The 23,773-nt window shown below is 36.7% G+C and overlaps 1 protein-coding gene across 11 annotated transcripts in view; it reads right to left on the bottom strand.

Annotated features, from left to right (window-relative positions):
* The window catches only part of Mbnl3 (muscleblind like splicing regulator 3), a 95,380-nt gene that overhangs the window by 35,007 nt on the left and 36,600 nt on the right, over positions 1–23,773 (bottom strand). For 7 of the 11 annotated variants that reach the window (XM_076918590.1, XM_076918591.1, XM_076918592.1 and 4 more), the window contains exon 2: positions 18,008–18,254. The exons of the other annotated variants lie outside the window; for them this stretch is intronic. In XM_076918590.1, the coding sequence (XP_076774705.1) occupies positions 18,008–18,184 (177 nt within the window). In that variant the 5' untranslated portion in view covers positions 18,185–18,254. The remainder of the gene's footprint in view (positions 1–18,007; positions 18,255–23,773) is intronic. 11 annotated transcript variants of the gene reach the window in all.

Here is a 23,773-nt window from a genome sequence, read left to right on the forward strand (position 1 = left end):
GGAGTCCTCAACTTGGGATAGAACAATAAAAATAAAACAAATCTACCCTAGGTATATTGTGCCTTCCTTGTCAATCAGGATAAAATTTAGAAAAATGGGACTTTTGAAAAAATTAAATGAGTTCATCTGTTTATACTTTCTATATAAGGCAAGTTAAATTGCAGTCTACAAAATACCTCATAAAGCCAATAAAGTAAAATAAGCCAGGTTGTGTAAAAACACCAGTATGCAGGTCTCACACATGGATTTTTCTACTAAAGGTAACTGGAGCATCTTTTTTATCTTATCCCATTTCACATTTTGCAGTGAGTTTATTACACACTAGATTCTATAAGGACAAGGGAGTGCTGAAATAGTCATATTATCCATAAGGATGCTGGAGAAAAGATGTACATACAGTTTTAGCTTAGGTTACTTGCCATGTGACTATTGTTAACAAACGTTTAGGCTTTCTACTAATCCCATCCCAACAAAAAGTCATTTGAAGGATTTATAGGATAATGTGAACTGGTTTAATTTTGTGGGGGCGGGGGTCAGTGTCTTATCATATAGCCTAGTCTGGCTTCAACTTGATACACACACACACACACACACACACAGACACACACACACACACACACACACACACACACACACACACACACACACACATCCATATCTGCCTGAAACTCCTGACCTTCCTGCCTTAGTTTTGGAATATTGGGATTGCAGATGTGTGTGCCCCACCTAGTAGGTTTGCATTTTTTTCACCAGGTGTCCATCTAAGGTGTCTGCCTTCATTGTTTATTTACTATGCTGGTCAAAGTGTTATAAACATATTATTTCATTGACTCTTCCTAGTGGTGAGAATTGAAATATAAAAGGAAGGAAGTGCCCAGACTGACAGAGATAATAAGGGAATAGAATGTAGACTTCAACCTAGGTCCTTTATCCTAGACACAGGTCATATTCCAAAGACCGAGACACCTTATTGCCTTCTAATACTTTGGTAGACTTAAACTAAGGATAGTTTAATAGATAATTTCAAACAGTTCTACTAGCTGAATCATCCATATTCCCTCTAGCAAGGATTGAATATCAATTAATATTAGTTACAGCCAGAAATGATTTAATATACAAATATATGTAGAGTGAGAGATATTCTATTAAATACATAGATATTTAGGGTGACTATAAAATCAATAGACAAGGTAACTGAATGTTAAATATCGTCTTCCTCGGGTGTAGTGTCTCAGTGCTTAATAGTACTTGCTGTCACACTTGATGACCACTCTGGCACCCACACTATAGGAGAGAAATGGCTCATGCAAGTTGTGTTATGACTGTCACACACACACACACTATAGCACATATGTGCACAAGGACATACATATAAATAAATGTAATTAAAAACTAATTTTCATATAGTACAGTAAATATCGGTGTGCATGTATTCCTCTAGTATGCTGACTTGAGTCCTTTTGTATGCCTTGTCTTTGGTTTGTTGAGAAGTCTCTTTACTGCATTCAATAATGGCTGCACCACTTCACACTGCCACCAGGAGTTTGTTCCTCTTTCTGGTCCTCATCTCAGCCATCTGCTTCCTTGATGATAACATTTCTGAACTGGACACTGGACGAGATGTGATCTCAAGGAAATTTTAATTTGTGTATCAGATGGCAAAGAATGTTGAACAATTTTTCAAATAATTATTGGCTACTTCATTTCTCCCTTTGAGAAACAGACCATGATGGGGGAGGAAGAAATCAGAAAGGGAGGGGCAGAGGGAAACAAGAGAGTGTAAGGGAGTATAGGTGACCCGGAAGCAGATGGAAGGACTATCTGTGGGAACAAAGGGGCTCAGTGGGGAGATGGAGACTAGGAGAGGGCAGAGGGAGGAAGCAAAGAAAAAGCATAATGATATATATAAATATATGAATGAAAATGTCAAAAGGAAACTCATTATTCTATAATAATGTCTATAATAATTCTATAACCTCTATAATATCTTTCAAAGTATGCACTCAGGTTCAGAAAAAAAAAGGTTCTGTCTCAAAATTAAAGTGGAGAATGGTAGAGGAAGACATTGGACATCAACTTCTGGCCTCTGTATGCACATGCATGTACACATCCAAAACACACACACATACACAAGCACACACAAGCACACACACACACACACACACACACACATGTTTAAAAGAGAGAGGGCTTGAAAACATGCAGCAACTAGTCAGTCACTGAAAGAAAAAAGAAAGTCTTCCATCAGGAAGTAGAATGATTCTTTGTTTGTTTGTTTGTTTGGTTGGTTGGTTTTTTTTCGAGACAGGGTTTCTCTATGTAGTTCTAGCTGTCCTGGAACTCACTCTGTAGACCAGGCTGGCCTCGAACTCAGAAATCTGCCTGCCTCTGCCTCCAGATTGCTGGGAAGAATGATTCTTTTTACACAAGTTTCAGGCTTCCGTTGGTTTATTTGGGAGAAACAATGTTAAATTTTCAGGAGCTTGGTCAAGGGAGTTTGAGCCCTGACTACTAAGACCCAACAAAAAGAAGAGGTCTGTACAACTCCACTGACAGAGAACCATTGGAGAAAGAGTGGCATTTTGTGACCATTCTTATCACCATAATGGAAGAGCTGAAAAAATACAGTGTTTTTCTTCTGGAGCAGGCTTTCTGATCCCAAGGGTTTGAGTGCTCTAGCTTTCACATTATCACAAAGTGATAAAGCTTGGAGAAAAACTCCAAAAGGGACAAAAGTAAAGCCTGTTTTTTTTTTTTTTTTTTTTTTTTTTTTTTTTTTTTTTTTTTTTTTTTTTTTTTAACAAAACAGTACAGATTGTTCTTCTGCCGTATTCCATTCCTTTCAGTTCAGAGGCAAAGGACAACTCAAACACAGTATACACATAGCATCTCATGAAAGCCTTCTCCACCAAAAGCTCAGTACCATGAACGTTGTGATTTTCAAATATAAATGAGTAGGTGGCTACATCATATATCAGTAATGTACACATCTCAACTCTTCAATTTGTCCTTTAGTTCTTTTCCACAACTTTTAAGACATAGAGTGCTATAGACATTTGCTGATGACAAGACTCTAGCGCATTTAAGTGGCAGAACAACTGAATGAACACAGAACGAAAATGACAGAAAAAACTGCGAACCATCACAAATTTAGTGTGATGAGAATCAACCATTTAGAACTAATTATTTTGGTTTCTATCTTCAATATTAATCAAAAAGGTCATGAGTGAAAACTTGCTATCCAGATAGCAACTCTACTACGAGGTGCCATATACAATATTAGACCCAATTCTGACCATTTGGAATATTGACTACAAGTTCAATCAATCCATCTCCCATTCTCTTTTTAGCTTTCTCTCTATCTCCAGTCTCGTGTCTCTCTCTCTCTCTCTCTCTCTCTCTCTCTCTCTCTCTCTCTCTCTCTCTCTCTCTCTTTCTCTCTCTCTTTTTTTCTTCTAGGCTAACAGGAGATGGGCAGCTTTCCTTTGTCACAAGCTTTCCAATCACAGGACTTAACAGATCTCAGGATACATAGCAGACAAAACCCTCTGAAACTGTACACAAAATACACACTTTCTTCTTTTCGGGTATTTTGTCATAGCAGCAGAAACCTGACTAACAGACTAGTCATACTTCAAACATAGTTTTCCTAAGCAAAGAAGAAATGCATTTTAGTACAAATGCAGATTCTCCTGGAAAGAACATTAAAGTGGAACTAGATTTGTAATTCAAATTCTGCTAATTAACTTTTCTACAAGCAATTCCTAATTCCATATACCTTATAGTTTCCTTGAAAGACTATAGGGACTTGTAAAATTTATTATATTTTAGAAATAAAATAATATTATATCAACATGCATTATTATATTTAATGAAACGAAAATACTTGCTTACAATTAATCAAAGATAGTCTAACAAATTACACCTATTTGCATCATTTTAGCTCTCTATTGGAAGTAATGCATTATATTCTACTTAATACTTGATTACATAAGTAATATAAATCATCAAGTGCCTAGACAAATAATTTACCATAATGTTAAAAAGTGAGATGCCTCCTATGAGAACTGGATGTTACTGTTAAGCAATTGTTGCTAAGACATCTTAGTATTTCTGTAGGTAGAGGAGCAGAAGCTAAAGATGCAGACTCACATATTACTCTCATTCTCCTAAATCACTTGAAACAACCTCTGCTCTCTCCTCTTCAACTGTCAACAAAGCAGCACTTAAGAGACTAATTATTTTCCTAGTATTACAACTATCCTACATTATGATTCCTCAGTAACGAAGGCTAGAGTGCACCTCAGTGGTACAGCACTTGCCAGTGTGCCAAAGACTCCAGGTTCTGGTCCCAGTACTCAGAAAATAAAACAAAAACATTTCTGAAAATGAACACGACAGAAATTCATATTTGAATCATAATAAATCATAACAAAATCATCTTTCTTATACACAAAAGCATAGAACATCACTGTCTTTGACAGGTCTAGCATTATTGTGATCATTATTACATTTCATTTATAAGGTGTTAAAAGATATAAAATCAGACAAGTCATGAATGGTTTCTCATTAGTGCGAAGGATAAAGCAATGAGCAGATTGTATAATAATAGTAACTGAGAAGAATGAATAAACTGGGGAGAGGGAGGGAAGGGATTGTAAGGGAGGGAATAGGATAGCCTGATGAATATATTATATACATGTGTGAAGGGCTCAGAAAAAACCCTTTGTACCTCCCCAAAAGAATCAATTGTGAAAAAAGATGCTAACTGTTAAAATACCAATGATTATATACAGCAAAGGAATTTTACATATTATACAAAGTAGGTAAATAATAAAAGTTGAATATCATTTTAAATCTGGTTATAAAAGAGTCAGTTCATTTCCCATTCTTCCTATCAACAAGCCAACCTTTTGGAAGCTAAATCGACTCATAAAATGTAAAAATGCTTAAACACATACATGCATATCATATGTATGATATATACACATATACATGCATGTATCATATATAAACACACACAAATATAACAAACACACCAATTTTGCCTCACATTGCTGCTTATAAAATTTTGTATTTGTATTTTGCCTGTTTCACAATTCTGACAATAGAGCTTTGGAGGTTCAGAAATTCACTACCCTTTCTAAAGCATTATAACAGACACATGGCTAAGATCATTTTACTTCATTTCAGTTTCACATATTTATCCAACCATATGCTTTTACAACATTCCACGAGAAGTTTCTATATGATCCACAAAATAAAGTTCTATGATCAAAGAATATTAAGAAATGTTGGGTTATAAAGCACAAGGAAGAACAAGGCACACTTGTAAAGATTTTCTGCAGCACTGACACATTATCTTGAATTGTTACATTTTTTTTTTCTCTAAACTAAGGCCTTTCAAATATTTGTGTTCATCAGAATCACTAGGAGGGTTCCTGAAAACGGAAGGCCAAGCCTGCCCTTTGATTGTCTTCTTCAGCAGGTGTGGGACACAGCAAGAGAACTCAGACATCAAGTGCCCAGATAAAGGTAGTTTGCCACTGTACTTCTGTGAACCTCTGCTCTCAGGGAATACTGTTTCATTTATCAAACACTAGATTTAGCTCTTTACCAAGCATCTTTCCCTGTTGCTGATAATTCTGTTTCTAAAAGGCCACAGTGAAGAGTTGCCCATTTTTCCCCCCATGACTCTGACATCAGTAATGGTGCTAGCAGTGATGTACACAGAAGCCAACGTAGATCACGAAAACGAAAGATGAGCCTTTTCAAAGTTACTAGGAAATGAATTCATTTTCTGATTACAAAAATAGGACCATTAGTTATAATGGCAAGTAAGTACATGAGAGCCCTGGCTCCACGGTGAGTGTATTTGCTCTACAAGCTTTACCAGAGTGTTTTCCTGAATGTTTGCTAAGGACTCAAATGGAATTGGAAAAAAAAAAAAAAAGACCTCCCCAGCCCCCAAGTTCGCCTTAAATTCATACCTTTACTGGCTTCAGAAGCCCTAGCCATTTGAAAACATTACTCCTCCTCTTCATCCCCCAGAAAAACCTATCTGGAAAATATGAGGTAAAAGCTTTTTTTTTTTTTTTTTTTTTTTTTTTTTTTTTTTTTTTGCTTTTACCTCAAAACAAACAACCCAATGCTGACTGCAGTGTCTCAATATGGATAATCTAAAGCTGCGGATCAGCAGATTGCTAACTTTCAAAGCAAGCACTTAGATACAAAGTTCATCTGTAACCTTGGCGACACAAAGATCCTAAGAGCTCCCTGGCTGGCCAGTCTAGCTGAAACTGCTAGCTTCTGGTTCAAGAAAAGACCTTGTCTCCAGGCGATAAGGCAGAGAGAGCTAGAGAAAGACATCCAAAGTCCACATCTGGTCTCTGCATGTGCATACATGGGATTATTTATATGCATGCACATGCATGTGTATACACACACACACACACACACACACACACACACACACACACACATCCCCTCTCCTACATAGTTCTGGGTAAAGTACTAAGAGCCTTAAACATGCTATATGCTATGGCTGTGCTACATTCTCAGTCTCCTTCTTTCACACAATGAAGAAAATACCAACACTCATTTGACAAGTTGCATGTATTTTTCTTTTGCCATTTTATGTTAAGATTAGTTGCAGTTGCGCGTACTGCACTTCTTCACTTTTACTTTAGACTGAAAAATACTTGTACTCAATGTATGAAACACAGTGTGATGTGATTTGTGTATAAATGAGATTGTATCACTGGAAACCAATTTTTAAACCGAGATCTCTAGTTCTCAATACTGGAATATTCACAATACGATAGTATGTTCACCAAACTGTATAAAAATGCATGGATTCTTCCCATGCTGACCTGCTCTGTTTCTATTTATACTGCTACATTCGTCCAAAAGTTTTGAAAATGACTTTCAAGAAAGGCATTTTTCCAATAGGATAATTACATTAGGCCTGAAGAGTATGTTTTGATGCAGGAGGGATGACAGGATGCTCTTTTAAAATCTGATAATTATATCAAATATCCCAAAGAAACAGTAAAGTTCATGACTGGGCCCCAAATGTAAGATAGAGCTTTCAGGTAACCATAAGTAAATAGGAAAACATATTGAATTGCATTGTTTTCTCCCTGATCAAGGAAATCATTCAATACTAAGCACCTGTCATGTAAGGTCAGCCTTATCACTCTTCAAGATGTAGAGCCTCAGGAAAAACAGAGGGGACTCTAGGACTTGAAGTCTATTAAGGGGTTGGGAATACAGCAGAGATAGCAAAGGTGACCAGGATGACTTTGGGTAGCTGAGAAAGAGGAAGAGCAAGTTGGATAGGAAGACTTGGGATTTCACTAAGGTATCACTCATAACACGGAATAGATGTCATATGCCATCAAAACAAGGCATAAAATTTGAAGAAAAGAGCCTTGATTCTTTTGACAAGTCAGTTGTCCATTAGGACATTCAAATCACAGTTATGGAAGTCATTGTCAAAGCTGACTTCAATTGAATGCTACTACATACTTAAAATAATTCATGTATTTTCCTCTTTGTTGAAACATTTTAAAAAATATTCCAGGAACTTGACTCTGTCTGTCTGTCTGTCTGTCTGACTGTTCTTCTGTTGTTCTTTGTATGTTTTGTGACAGGGTCTCATGTAGCCCAGGCTGGACAGGAACTGATAATACAGCCACAGAAGACTCTGAGCTTTTGATGCTTCTGTCTCCAAATTCAGGGATCACGGACACTGGCTACCATGCTCATCTTATCTTTCCTGTTTTTGAAATAAAGCAGAGTCAGCTGCCTAAATTGGCTCAGATCTGGGTTACTGAGGATTTCACAGGGCTTAGAATATTCTCTTTTGAATACCAAACATTGCTATCCAGGAATGGTCATAAACATGGGGCCAGTGTAAGAGATTGTACTGACTTAGAAAATCCAAAGCTATAATTCATAGGCCTGCCTGGGATACCTCCATAAAATTCTATTTTCAGACCACACTCAGTATTTTCCTATTTCTTTTCAAAGCAGGGTCTTTCTACTAAATTGCAGTTATGTTTAAATTTTACCAGATTATTACACAAATTCTTTAAAAGAATAGTTAATGGTAGCCAGACAGAAAAAGACTAAAGGTACCAATATAAGGTAAAACTACACAAAATGCAACATTTAGAGAATATCCAACATTTGAATAAAGAACAGGTCAATGATTCTGAGGGATAGAATTTCATTTGCACAAACCTGCAGTTTATTAGCCTTCATAGCTAGGCTAAGTGACATTGAGTGAAGAAAGTTGGTGATAATTTCATAAAAGTTTCATCCATAAGATGTTTGTTTCACCAAAAAAAATGTTTTTAGTTTAAAGGCACTATTATGTGCTAGTCACAAAAGGTTATAATAGTAAGACAACACCTAATGCAAAACAAATAAAATAACAGAGAGAATGGGAGATCTTTACTAAAACCTCACTTAAAATTTGCTTTTGAGATGGGTAACAGTAGGTACCTTAGATTGACCTCAAACTTGTGATCCTTCTTTATCAAGCTCTCAGTGCTGGGACTGCAAGTGTGTGCCACTACAGTCTAAAATATATGGTGTGTGTGTGTGTGTGTGTGTGTGTGTGTGTGTGTGTGTGTGTGTGTTTTAATGAATGGATCCTCACTGAATTTGGAATCCACCAACTATGGTAGGTTATCTGGGCAGCAAGGCCCAGAGATCACCCATTCTCCACCTCCAGTCCTGGGATTATAAGCATGTGTATCTGACTTTTTATATGGGAGCTGGGCATCCTAACCAGGGTCTTCATGCTTGCAGAGTAAGCACCTTGGTAATTCAACCATCCCTCTATTCCCACTCTAATTTCCTTTAATTAAACATTATTTCCTTATTTTTTGTGTATGGGAGTTTTGTCTGCATGTATGTCTGTGCAGCACATTTGTACCTGGTGCTTTACAGAGCACAGACAAGGGCTTCAGATTCCCTGGAACTGGAATTACAAAGGGTTATGAATGCCAGAAATTGAACCCAGGTCCTTTGCAAGAGTAGTCAGTAATTTTATCCACAGAGAAATCCTACTAGAGCCCCAGCCTAAAAACTTTTCTAAATGATTATCACTGAATATTATGTTAAAATAGTAGTGTGATAATACAATGATGTTTGGTCAAGTCTTCACTTTTAAAAGATTCAGTAACTGCAAATTAGTCCAAGGAATCTAATTTCAAATTGAACACATGACTTACGAGGCTACAACAGACTGATAAATGTGCACCCAAATGGTTTCACCCTTGGCATTCTCTTACCATTGCCATGACCTGATTCAAATACACACACACACACACACACACACACACACACACACAATTTAAAAAGTACCCTAGACTTCTCACAGCTACAAAATAAAGCCTAGAGTCCTAACTCTGTACTGTCTCCGTGTTTACTGAAGACAGAACTCAGAGCTTTATGCATGCTAGGCAAGCACTCAACCATAGAGTCCCATTCTCTATTTGGCTCACTGAATTTTAAGCCTAGTCCTCCTTATTGTAAGCTCTATGTTCCAGCCTGTCCAAACTTAACACACAGACACACTGGCATCCCCCTCTGACTTTGCTTAGCTTATCCCTTCTTCAAAGAATACTTCAAACACCACTTCTTCCATGTCTGTGTCTTTAACCTCTACACCTGGACACAATCCCAGTCCTGTCCTTCCTCTGGATTCTTCTAACTGTGAGATAACACATGGCTTATGAGACACTACAGAGCTGCCTTATAGTAAGAGATCAAGTAGGAGTTATGGCTTCAATAACGTTGTACACTGAGCCCAATCAGTGTCTAATAAGTAAGATGTTTCAATAAATGTTTGTTAAACAAATCGTGCCTTTGGGAATTGAATTCATATAGAACTTTTAATAGATATAACAGGACTTTCAGCATTAAACAACCCCTGACATTTATACAAATTCTCATAACAAACCACAAATAGTCCTCCAAAGTACCTGCCTGTAGATAGAAAACATCTATGGTTTTCATGTTTCTCTTACATTTAAGACTGACTTTGTTTCAAACGATTTTTTTTTGTTTGATTGATTTTCTGTGCTGGAGATAGAACCTGGGGTCCTCCATGTGTGAAACATGAGCCTTACTGCTGAGCTGTGGCCCCACCCCTTTGAAAGTACTTCTATATGTGGTACCTTCTTGTCCTTTGAAAATGAAGAAACCAAGAAATTGCAAAAACTACAAACTATGCTATCTGAGAAGCTAGAAAAATGTAAGTTTATACGCAAGTGATGAGCATAAACATTCACAAAAAGCCCCCAACTTCTGCCATTTGGTATTTTGAAATCTTAGAAGCAAGAACACAATGTTCCTGAAGATGTTAGGAATTCTCAAATTGTTATGTCAGTGTTACTATCGTTCACAAATTAGTCCATGGACAAAGGTGTGAGGACAATGTGACAATGTAGTGTTAAAATAATCTCATCTCTGGGTAAAAGGTTAGGGACAGTACAATGCTGTCCACACAATGTATTTCAGGGCATAAGACAAAGCTAGATAAAGAGTGTCAAGTCACAGAGGAAAATGTTGTCTGAAGCCCTAAACAGGCCTGCACACCTGGATTTCCAGCACTTAGAAAGCCTACGAAAGGAGGGCTCAGACTTGGAGGCCACTCAGAGATATCCAGTGAGACTCTGTCACAAAACAATAGAAAATATGGGCTACAAAACCAGCTCACCTGTAGAGCTGGTAGCTAGCAGGCACTTGGCCTTCAATTCCATTCCGAACAAGGCAAAAAGGCAACAACACATTCTGTACATTTTTGTATGTAGAAGATTTAGAACATCGCTACTATGTAGTTTGTCAGCAAATTGTGGCTGGCACACAAGATAATGTCTTGGTTTGGGGAATGTGTCGTTTTTAACAGAGATATATTACTATGGGCTCTACACTTTCAAATTTAAGGAGAGTCTTCACACTTTGGAAACCACCTTCGCTGTCTATGTTTACCCAGAAGAATATGGGCAGAATCAAAGGTTAATTTTTATATCAACTTCTAGTGTGTCAAAAATCAATTTCAGCGGGAAACAATACCCATTTATGATAGAAAAACACTCAGTAGAAGGCATATATACATTTAATAAATGCTCTGACAAAGTCATAGCTGAAAAACTATTTCTAATGATGTATCCTATAGCCATATGTTCTTTAACCAAATACCAAATTATGCATGACAGTAAATAAATAGTACTGCAAAAATGTATCATAAAATATATAAATTATTGAGTCTATTTCTAGTGACCATGTGGTTAATTCCAGAGAGGGGAGATTATTTAGAAAATAAAACATTGACAAAAATGGAGTCATTTACTGAATTTTAAAGAGAGCAATATCAAGACAACAAAAAGCAGAACTTAAATATATGTATAACTACATCTGGCAGTAAACTTGACGTTGGGTAAAGTAAATGTCAGTATAGGAGTAAAAACACTAAAACATGCCAGGCATGCTGGCCACTCCTTTAATTCTATCACTCAGGGGGCAGAAACAGTGGATTTTTGTGAGTTCAGAACAGCCTGGTCTATACTGTGAGTTCCAGGACAGCCAGGGATACATAGAAAGAACTTCTCTAAAATTAATTAATTAGTTAATCAAATGAATTAATAATAATAATATCTATGATTCCTCTGAAACATGTATGTCTGTAAGCTGAAGATTAAATGACATGGGATTTAGAGAAAGAGTCATTTTAAGGATGGTACAGGCAGAAAGTTTATCTCTTGGGGGATAACGAGCAGTCAGTAAATGATATTCTGGGTACAAAGCCATGATCCTAAATAAACTACCTGCAAGTTCTAAATGTACATAAGTACCTGGTACCCACAGTTTACAGAAATATGGTTTAGAAAAGGACAGTATTTTTAATGACTTCACATAGCTATGCTTACAGAGACAAAATTATTTCTATATTGCTCTAACATGGAAGAGTTTCTTCATAACCGAGGAGCTGACATATAATACACAGTTTAATTTCAGATTTTCAAGTGTCCCCTATCACATGGGAATGGTATAATCAAAATTGCAATTAGCAAATACATTCCTGGCCATATCCTGAGTTATATATCACCAGGTTATATATCACCAGCCCAATTACAATTTGGCTGCAAGGTGGGAGACAAAAGACTTTGAACTATGGTCCTATAAAACAACATTTTAAGTAAAGTCAATTAGAGTTCAAGTTTTTTTTAAATCCATTCTGAAGCTAAACAGCCACTATACTATTTCCAGGTGATTGGTGACAGATATCACCAGCTAGCCAGTGCACTTTACTAGTAAGTACATAACAACATCAGAGAGTACTATGAAAAATCAGCCACCAATCTGGTTAACTAACCTAACAACTCAGGGTTTGAGAAAAAGAATGGACAGAGACAGCTCAGTGTTCTGGTGCTTGGGAATTGAGAAAACTATCAGCATAATGTTAGATAACACTGTAAACAACAGTATCTCCTTTCTACTCTCCATTTTGGAACAAACAGTATAAGTGATTAACAATAGAGTATTACTTAGGCATTATGGCTCATATCAGGAATCTCAGCACTTGGGAGATTGAGTCAGGAGAATTGTCCAGAATTAGAGACTAGTCTTGGCTGCTTCTAAGATCCTGTTTTAACATATAATTCCAGAAAAAGATCTAAGCATGAACCATAAACTTTAATTTAAATACCCCTTTGATATTTTCTCCATTTTTCTTCTCAGTTGTAATAAAGACTCAAATTGTCAAGCTCTTCCAATAACTTTGTAGTGATCTTGGGAAAGTAACTTTCTCTTACTAATTCTTCAGTTTCCTTATATATAAATGGTAAAGGTTTTTAATTGAATAGTCTTTCAGCGGCCAAAATCCCTCATTTTCTAGTTTTGTTTTAAATTCTATGGACACAAAACTTCTTTAAACTAATGATCTGAACTGCTAAGCCTTTGGGAACCAGTTGGAGAACTTTAAGTCAATCCCTTCCTTAGTAGTTTTGCCTAGTGCTCTTTCTCGGGTTTGGATGATTATATCATAAGTGGGCTGTAAGCAGCTGATGCTTAGGGGAATCTGCTGAAGTATACAGGGAATGCTTCTATTATTTTTGCAACTTCTCTCTAAATCTAAATTTATTTCAAACAAAAAGTTCAAAGAAGCTGAGGATGTTTGGTGCTAATCAAGAATCCATTTTTCATTCAAATGAGATTTTAAATTTTATTCTCATCTTTTTATTGGATATTTTCTTTACATTTCAGATGTTATCACCTTTCCCCATTTCCCCCATCCAGAAATCCCCTATCTTATCCCCCCTCCTCCCGCTTCTATGAGGATGTGCCCCCATCCACCCACCTACTCCCACCTTCCTCAAAAGCCTATATAAATGAAGGTTTATTTCTTTTTAAGGCCAATATCCAAGATATCTTGAAGTAAAACATTTTTCATGACTAGCAGAAAGACAGGGTTTATAGTGCAAGCAAACCTGGAGTTCATAAATGGTACTATATTTTGTGTAATCCTTAGGGTTATGCTAAGAGTCTGACGTCTGGTCAGCTTTACCTAATCAAATGTGCATGAACAAATATACAACCAAAATAGTCTTTTATTGTGTGGGGCTGGAGATCGGACTCAGGGCCTTGACTCTGCTGGGCAAACAACCACTATGCTACAGCCTCAGCTCCCAAATACTTAAGTTTTAAGCTACTGAGAACTGCTGTGATCAGTGGCTTTAAATATAGAACAGACGGATCCTAGGGCCAATTATTACCTATATGTCAAAAACATATGCATATTTATATATAACATGTTTTATTTTTCATAGTATCATTGTGCTTAATGTTGGATGACATTATTTAGAGGTCTTTTATATACATTGCTCTCCTAGTTCCTGTCACTTAAGAATATATATGGATTAACATAATTACCCTCTGACTATGACTGTTCTTATGGCTTAACTAGCAAGTAGTTGTTACAAAACCAGCCAAAGTACTGACTATGACAGGTAGATATGATCACTGTCAATGTGCTACAATGCAATACTTGTTGCCTTTATGTATTTGCAGTATAGCAGGTAGATGATTGAGAATAGAGTGGGAGGCTGAAGATATACTTGATATTTTTGATGCAAAGTAAGCAGGTGGCTAGGAAAACAATCACAAACATATGATCTTTTGTTAAATCTGCAGGTAATTCATTCTAAATGCCAATCTAAATCAACGACAGCACGGAATACCAAGGAATCAGTATAGAATGAGTTAACCAATGCCAGAGGGAAGTTTGAAATAAATGTACTAAGAAGACAAGGCAACTGAGTCAAAAACAGCTGCATGATAACAAGACGGGAGACTCTTCTGTGTAGCTGAGAATTCATTTACAGGCATCACAGACTGGATCCCTATCTGGAAACGGTGCAGCGTTCATTCATGTAGTTAATGGTGCAGCCCTTCAGCACAATGCACAATCAATCCGTTCTGATTACCCTTCCTATTCTCATGACCTCCCTTCATTATGAGGGGAGAATAGGACAGTGTCTATTGTGCCTATAATGTAGGCAAAGAACCATCATCTGTTTGAGTAGCTAGTATTAATGGAACACATTCACACACACACACACACACACGCACTCACACAGGGCACGCACGCACACACATATACACACTAATGCATGTGTGATTAAAAAAAAAAACAGCACACAGCCTACAAATCATCAAATGATTGCTTATTTAACCACTGATGAAAAAAAAAAAAAACCAGTACACAGATAAATTCAATGGTGCTTCAATTATACAAATTCAAGAAGAGCAATGAATGTGTTGGCAATAATTAAAGGCATGTTCTCTGTGTGTTGTGCATATGATAGGAGCACAATCAGTATAGGTCAATTACCCTGATCTCAGGATAGTTTTCATGCATATCTTGGATAAGAAGCAACACAAGAAAAAAACAGAAATACAAAGCTTTTATGCAGACATGAAACTGATGAATATGCTATCTAAATGGCAAATTAAGCAATTATATAAAAGGCTTTGTACATTTGAAATATTTAATTTTCATGAAAAGAAATTAAAACTGTAGAAATTATGTAAATCATCTTTATTTAGTCTGACTGGTCATCAAGATTTTAACACAATGCTCGGATTTAAGAGCAATGGATTCAGAAGAGAATACAGCATATGAAAATAGTTAAGCGATTCACTCTTATTATTGTCCTCAATGTGTTTACTTTATAGTAAGCATTCTTTTGCCTTTAATAGAAACTCTGGCCTGAAGTCTATAAAAGATTATAGAGATGTGTGTCTGCATCATTCTATGATGCCTAGAAAGACAGAACCAAAAAAAAAAAAAAAAAAAAAAAAAAAAAAAAAAAAAAAAAAAAAGACAGAATCTTTAGACCATGATAAATTCCCTATCACAGAGTAAACCATAGAACACTGATATATGTAAACTGTAGAACTAAAATCACCCTCATCACAATGGATCTGGGCACATGAGCTTAGAGCATTAAGTAATAAAGTCTATCTAAACGGAGCCCTTTTCAATAGCTCCTAGAGCAAACACTCCATTAATTGCAAGACGTTAACCTTATACTGGAGTCACTTTGTACTAAGACTTTTTGTTTCTTGTTTGTGTTGTCTCTTTGGAATCTCTGCAGACATTGTGAAGGTATTATGTATTTATTAAAGACTAAGTAACTCAAGATTTGAGAGACAAAGGAGCTGAAAGATCAGATTAGTGGGGCTGGAACTATATTCCAGATCTCCAGAAGCAAGATGATAAAGGACCTAGTGCAATGCCTGGACTTGCAAGTGCCCTGAGTGAAAGACGCCACAACGTTACTAGCTCAGTGATCTTTTCAGCCTCAATGCTCACCCCAGCCCTGTCTTAATTAGTACACTGAAACTAATACAAAGAAAATGACTATATGAAACATGCTGTATGAAACGACAGCATGAAGTAAACAATGAAGAAATGTCTTTTCTGAGACAGAATCTCACTATGTTGCCCTAGCTGGTTTGAAATTTGCTATGTAGACTAGGATGGCTTTGAACTCAATATAGATTCACCTGCTTCTGCCCATTGAGTTCTGAGATAAAAGACGTGTGCCACCAGGCTTAGCCAAAATAATAATAATAATAATAACCTTGTTAGTTATTAGATCTTCTTCAAATAAAAGCAGTTCAGAGTTTTGAATATTAGTACTACCCTTTGTTTTATCATAATGAGATTTCATTATTGAACTGGAATAGTCCATGATAAAAGCTAGCAACCAGGAAATAAGTAAAACTACATAAGTCTAGGTTGAACACCTTTAATTTGAAAAAGTAAAAAGCTCCAAAATCCAATGTTCTGAGCACCAGTATAATGTCATAATTGGAAAATACCATACGTAACCTCATTTTGCATTCAAATAATAGATGAACTAAAACACCACATTAAAATAACCCATGGGTCCTGTATAGATTGTATATAAAATATAAATGGATTTCCTGTTTCAAATTTAGTCCTATCTCAAGGACTCATCATGTACATGAAAATAACTCCAAATCTGGAGATGAAAATGCCCCCAAATCTGAGGAACTCTGAAGTCTGAAGCATAAGAATCATTCAGAGCAAGGCATCTGAAAATGTCTTCTGAGGGAAAGCAGCACACAAAGAATGCACGGCAGCAAGCAATAACAATGTCAGTGGGGTGAACTTGATCATTATGACAGTCAAGTAACATCACGAAATTTCTAAAAATTCTTGCTAAACCTATTTAATTGGCCTATAATTTCAAACTTCATTTTACATTCATGAGAGCAAATATATTAATTAAATCAAGAATCCATTCACAGGTTTTGCCTCTCTGGTGTAATCTGAATATTCTTTTCCTTACATTAAGGTAACTATGAATAAAACATGAAAATAAATACATTCTCATGGTACACAATCGTTTATGTCCTGCTGTATATAGAACCTCACCTGCCCTCATATTTTGCTATACTTAAGCTTGGCAATCGTGGCAGTTAGACTTTCTTTGATACTTACAAATTAGACATTTTCACTTGTGTGTTCAAGAAGAGATATTAGTGAAGTTAGTTTTATAACAATATGCTTAATCTTCATGAACGATGAGGTTTTAATGCTCTGTTTGACTGGAGACTGGTCTTATATGGCATTTCTATCTTACTAATATACAAAATAAACTCTCTCTCTCTCTCTCTCTCTATATATATATATATATATATATATATATACACATACATATATGTATAATGTAATTCATTAAAGGATTTTTCTCTGTTGCATGAGAATTTTGGTCACTATATTGAAAATCATAATTCTATGAGCTGGAGAGATGGCTCAGTGATTAAGAACACTTGCTCTTGTAGAGGATCCAGGTTTGATTTCAAGAACCTATGTGGTGGTTCACAACCATCAATAATTCCAGTTCTGGGGGAACAGATGCCTTCTTCTGACCTCCAGTGGGTACCAAGCATGCACATGTTGTACATATACACAAGTAGGCAAAACATTCATAGATAAAACAAAATGAATAATTCTAATACATTTCTAAAGTCTAAATTCTATACAGAAATTAAAATCCTATGAGGTGGTAAATTAGTCAGGTTGGTGGGAAATGCTTGCAAGCCCTGTACTCAGAAGGCAGAGAGGCAGAAGGGTTACTACAAATTCAAGGCTAGCCTGGTCTACATAGTAAGTTACAGACCAGACAGATACATAGAGAAACCTGCTTAAACCCCAGTTCTATAAAAATTCTTGACTTTTCATTTTACAAGTAAATTTATCTTGATAAGGTGACTTCAGTAAAATGAGCCTTCAACTGGCTTAGTTCGGCACACAGAAAAGGGTATGCCTTGTCTTAAACCAAATAATACATAATTTTATTCTATTATTACTTTTACTCTTTTCTAGCACATCTTGTTCTCAAATGTCTAGAAATCAACACATTGAAGCAATTATGTGCATACACAGGACACTCACCTTTAGTGAATCAAAACAGGCCACCACTCGGCCATTTTCCACATGGCAAAATCTTGGCGGATGGGCAAACCTGCACTCTGCGTCAGCTCGAGAGCAAGTTCCTCTCTGAAATTCTCTACAAACTTCTAAAGTCAGCCACTTGGTATCACGGATTAGAGCTACATTGACAGGTGTCATACTGAGAGCAAAGCGGCAATCAAGTTCACCCTCTTCAGAGAATAATATCACTGCAGATGGTTCAAGGAATCTAAGGGAATCAGAACCAAATGTGAAGTGAGAGCAGGTTGATTTGGTGGAGTATTTGTTAGCACTTAGGTTCTCAATAAAGTCAAGTCTGATCTGGTCAAACACTAAAAGCCACTTAGTAAGTCAACGTATTGGAATAACCAAAAATCAAATTAGAGACCAAGTCCTAACAAGGCAACTAGAAAAGTTAATATATTGAATGCTATATTTTGTTCTTTTGCTAAATTTGCTTCAAATAACTGGCAGACGTTCAAAAGAATCCTATGCTGTCTAGTTGATGGTTTCAATTATTCTTACAAAAAGCATATGTTGCTGGCTGCCCTTCAATTTGTGGATGGTCTCCGATCAAGGAGAGAAACGTCTATCTCCCCAACTCTTTGCTCAGAGGAATAAGGTTGGGAGGATGTTACAACCTAAAAATATAGTTTTGCAAAATCAAGGGGAGGAAAAAATGACTAAGAAAACTGAGAATGAGAGAAAAACTAAATGGGCAAGTTACTGACAGTAAACTACAAGCAAGGCAAAGTTTTGTAGGGGTGGGATGGGAAGGGTGTGTGGGGAGAAGGCTTGGAAAGAGAGCTCTAGAGTAGAATCCAAGCAGCAGAGTTTTCAGAAAAGGCACTTTTCAGAACCTGCAAGAAAAAATAAATGAAATTAGCTAAACCACTACAATGCTTCCTTTCACATTCTAGATTCTGAAAGAAAAGTAACTAGCTTATGCAAAACAGGAAGCAGCTACACACCGACACTGCAACTTAGTACAGTCAGCTATAATCAATAAAAGGGCGCTTCCCAGTGTAGCACAAAACTGGGCAACATCCCAGTCTCTTAAAAATGATTGTTGATTTTGGATACGTTCAGGGTATCCTATATTTTGGTGTCCACTATGCAGAAAATAAAATGAAAGCCCCTTACACATTCAATTTACTTGCATGTGTCTGGGTTTTAGAGGCACCCCAATCTGTTTTTAAACTAATCTTATCATGGCTGATTGCAGCCTCTATTATTTGTCCTCAAACCAGAACACAGGAATGCATGTAAACTTATATAAAACATTCATGACACAACTAGCTGGACACTCACTTCCTATGAAGTGAAATGGGGGATGGAAATATAAAATATGCTTTCAATTTGAGAAAATTCCTTGAGCAGTTAGGACTGTTGTTCCAGGGTGTAGCTCCCAGGCTATTTATTAGTTTTTATGAAAGGAAGATTTCAACACACACAGGTAGGTGAGATAGAAAAGGCTGTTGAAGCAATGTGTTAGGTATTAGGCAGCTTGAAAATTTGCAGTTAGCCCAGTGTCAACCAGCAACAGAGGCAAGCAACTCAGCTGAAAAGATACATGCAAAGTTAATTTGCCAATGATATGCCATGCGCACAACCTGAAGTAACAGCAAAACAGAAGTCAACTCTAGGAAGCCAATAAAGCAACTACCTTGTTAATGGCATTCAAAGTGAACTTCAAACTCATGAAAATCCTTTACTTATTTTAACACAATCAATCCCTGATGGTTTGACTTTTCCATAGTACAGAGGAGATTCAACATCACTGTACTGTTCAGTTACCATTGGGAAATTAAAAGTCTAGTCAATGCAATTAAACTTATCTAGTCAATGGAAAACCATTTCTTTTCCTCTGACTTCCTTAAGTATTCTAAAATGTGTTGTAGGTGACTTCGTTTTCTTACAGCTTACTGAACTAAGTTGCCATTTGGCTAAAGACTTGGGATCACTGATGTCTTAGGAAGTATTACCTTTCTCTTTCAGAAACAAACTATTCTTAATTTTACTACTGCCACAGTGAATTTCCTAGTCCCCTTCTGGAAGACTTAATAGCTAACTGGGAATGTGGAATTACAATTAATTACTCAATAATGGGCCCGGGGACATAGTGTGGGCTTTCAACAGAAGCCCCAAGACTACTCTCGCTGCTCAGGGTCCCTTTCACATTGTGTTACATGTACAGCCCTGTTCTAAAGGTTTAAGGTTGTCAGGCCAATGGAAAAAATATGATGTAGTGATTATGACAAACTTAAGATTAGTTCCTCAACATGTTAGTGTTATATAACCCAGCAATTCAATGCCTCAGTGTGTTATTGAAATACAGCTTGACATTCTGACAATGTTTACAGACATATTATTTACAAATCCTGGAACTCACTACGTCAACTATGCTGGCACTGAAATCACAAATATCTGTCTGCCACTGCCTCAAAAATGTTGAGATAGGAGTGAGCTACCACACCTGACAAACTGTGCACTTATAAATGAATAAATTGGACATTATGTGAAATACTGCCTAATAAGGCTGTCACTTATCTTGTATTTTTTAAGTGTAAAGAGGCACAGTAACAACAGCAACAACAAAAATATATAAAGGGAAAAAAAAAGCAACTCTACTAGTAATGGGCTCGGCTACTCCACGCTTTACCGTATTCCCCTTGGACATTACATCTCAGCACTGTTGGTTCACTAAGGGAATTTCCAAGAGCAAGCCCAGCTCACATATTCTAAGTGGCTTAGTATGCTATGGAAAGTACACTGTAAGGGTGTGCTCTGGAGCGTGGAAGTTTACATTCACATTTAATCCTGCAACTAAATCACATATGTCAAAGAAAAACAACCACCAAAAAAAAAAAAGAAGAAGAGTTATAAGGGTCAAGGATTTGCTCTGAACATAAACAGCAAAGATCTGGAGAAAGACTTTTCTACAGCGGCTTTTCTATGCAGAAAGACAGATATGAATTATAATTCTTAATTTTGAACTTACACAAATAAAAAAAAATTCAACAGGAACTGGCCTCCAGTCATGCATTCTATGTAACATCAGGAGTGGGTGACAGAACAGGGTTTTTTTGTTTTGTTTTGTTTTGTTTTGTTTGCCTATGACCTTGGATGGGACCCTGGCCAATTCCTCAATATGGTTCTAGCCAATACATGTCTTCCTTCTTTCAGGGTGAAAAAATTTGGGGAGTTGGCTCAGAAGAAATGAGGGACAACAACAAAAGGAGCTGGTGAGAATCTGACATTCTCTCATTCTGCTGTACTTGAAGAACTATGCACCAAAGGTATGCTTTTCTTACATTCTTAATATCACCTAATTTGGGCAACAGTAAAACTTTAGCCTTGCTGCTTTATATTCAAGCAACAGGAAGAGTTTGGCCTTTTCTGATTTAGAATCCTCCAATGCAGAGCATGAAATTAGTGTGTTTGTTTGCTCTTTTCTGTATTACAGTTTCCACATGCTAGGATTGCATTGATCTTTGGATCTCCCAAAAAGACTGTAGTTTTTAGTTGTTGGATTTGTCCTCAAGCGCTAAGAATGGAACCCTAGGACTTTCTCATGTTATCTCAAAATACTCTAAACCATGAGTGATAACTGAAATATTCTGATGAAAGAAATGAAACTCATAAAGTTAAACCTCTTGTTTGACATTACTAAGCTGTGAGTGGTTAAACCATGACTTAAGGCAATATCTTCTGACTCCAAGCCTTATGCACAGATCTTGACAGAAGACATTTATCTCCTCTGGGAATCTCAAAAGAGGAAAGCTAGTCATTTTGTGGTATGGTTATGTTTCATTCACAGCATTCCATTCTTGCCTGGTGTGTATCATCCCTTTCATAATATCCCCAAGTTGTGCTGAACCAACATGTACCACTATCTGCTATGTGCCAGGCACGGTTGAGGAGATGGATAAGATCTCTAGCTTTATGGGATTTCTTATGTTCATTTAGATAAAAAACTAATTTAAGATCCAGAAACTGGAAAGATTATATAAGAGAGTTGGTGAAGGGCTGGAAGTAGACACTAAATATTGTGAATTCAGCACAAGTCTCTAATTCTCCATGAATGGAACACCAGGTACTATGACTTAATTAATACTCTTAAATCCACTCTTAAGCACTTGCACAGAAGCGAGTCATAAAGAGAAATACTAGGGAATTATTCACACTAAGATTTATTGCTGCCTAGATTCCTCCTGGAGAGGATTCTATTGCTCTCATCTTACAGATGGGGAAAATGAAGGCGAGGAAGGTTGAGTGACTTGCACAACTTCACACAGCTAAGTAGGTTACAGAGCTGAGGTTCAAGCCAGGCAGTCTGATTCCATAATTAGCCTTTTAAACCATATCAAAACACTGGGTAGTTCTTATGGCAAAGAACACATTTTTTTTTTTTTGTTATTCTACCTGTCTGTATGACATGACTCTGTCCAACTCCCTGATGTTAATGAATATGGCTTCTCAGTTTTGTGCCTTTTATTTTGTCATCAGAATCTCAAGTACTGTTGTGCTTCTAAGGACTCCTAGTTCGAAGGATACTAAGGTGGCACAGTAATTTAACATTAGTCTATCAACTGTACCTTAATAGGAAGGAACTCCATTACGACCCGAGAATCAGAGTTCTGTCTACCTTTCTAGGTTTTGAAAGCACCAGGTCCCCTTCCCCCACATCCTTTCTTTCCCACTATCTCTGGTGGGTGGTGGGCTACAAAGGAGGTTAAAGTGTTTAAGAACCATCATTAAAAATAGGTTTTGAAAAATTAAAAAAGCAATGGAACAGTGAATTTGAGTATTTTCTCACAACTATAAACTTCAAAATAATGCTCATCCATAAGGCCACTAAAAAAATATAAAGAGAGTATACAAATTTATTGCATATACAAAAAAAAACCTCATAAGTACACCTTTTGAAAAAGTACACTGTTTTTTTAAAGATTCCTTTTATTTTTCTATAAAAATTCTCTCCCTCTCCTTCCCCACTTATCCCCCCCAAAAGTATGAAGAACTACCTTCTGATGATCTGATAGAAACAGGAAGTTATTCCAAAGGAGTGCATGATCACTACCGAGAAGCACTATCGTGTCATTTGCCTTCATTCTCCAACTTCTCCTTTTCTCCACTCTGTCTCTCCAAGTCAGTACACAAAACAGAAGCACAGCCAAAGCCTAGTATTTTCAAAAACCACAAGTATGCAGTGTCTGAGGAGGCACCCCTTAAATTACTTTTATAGGACTCCAGAATGAACCATGAATACAATGTTTGATTTCTTTCCATTTTAAGCTTCACCTAACATCTGTATTACCTCTGAATTTCTTGTGGCCATTTATTTTGGCTTTACAAATCTCCAACACACCTGCTATACACTGCTTGAATTGGCAGGCTGAAAAAATTTAAAATTTGCTTCAGGTCCTTTGTTTTGGTTAATGGCTCAATAGTGCACCCTTTAGGGCACATGGGAAATGCCGAGCACGGCAGATGGAGAACAGGATTTCAGCAAGTATCCTAGAGAACACTCAAGTCTTCTGTTCAGAGAAAGGAGACCATAAAGGGAAGGATACTTCACCCATGTGAAGAACATTTTCAAAGACTGTTTTCAACCTTTGTTGAAGTTTTCCACAGTAGCCCTAGGTGAATAAAAATCACATACCTTTTTTGCCAAATAGCAGTTAAGTCTAGTTATTGCTTCACAAACCCATTAAACAACCTACCTGAATTTATATCTATAGTCAT

The sequence above is a fragment of the Arvicanthis niloticus genome, chromosome X (assembly GCF_011762505.2).
Source record: "Arvicanthis niloticus isolate mArvNil1 chromosome X, mArvNil1.pat.X, whole genome shotgun sequence".
NCBI classification, from domain to species: Eukaryota; Metazoa; Chordata; class Mammalia; order Rodentia; family Muridae; genus Arvicanthis; species Arvicanthis niloticus.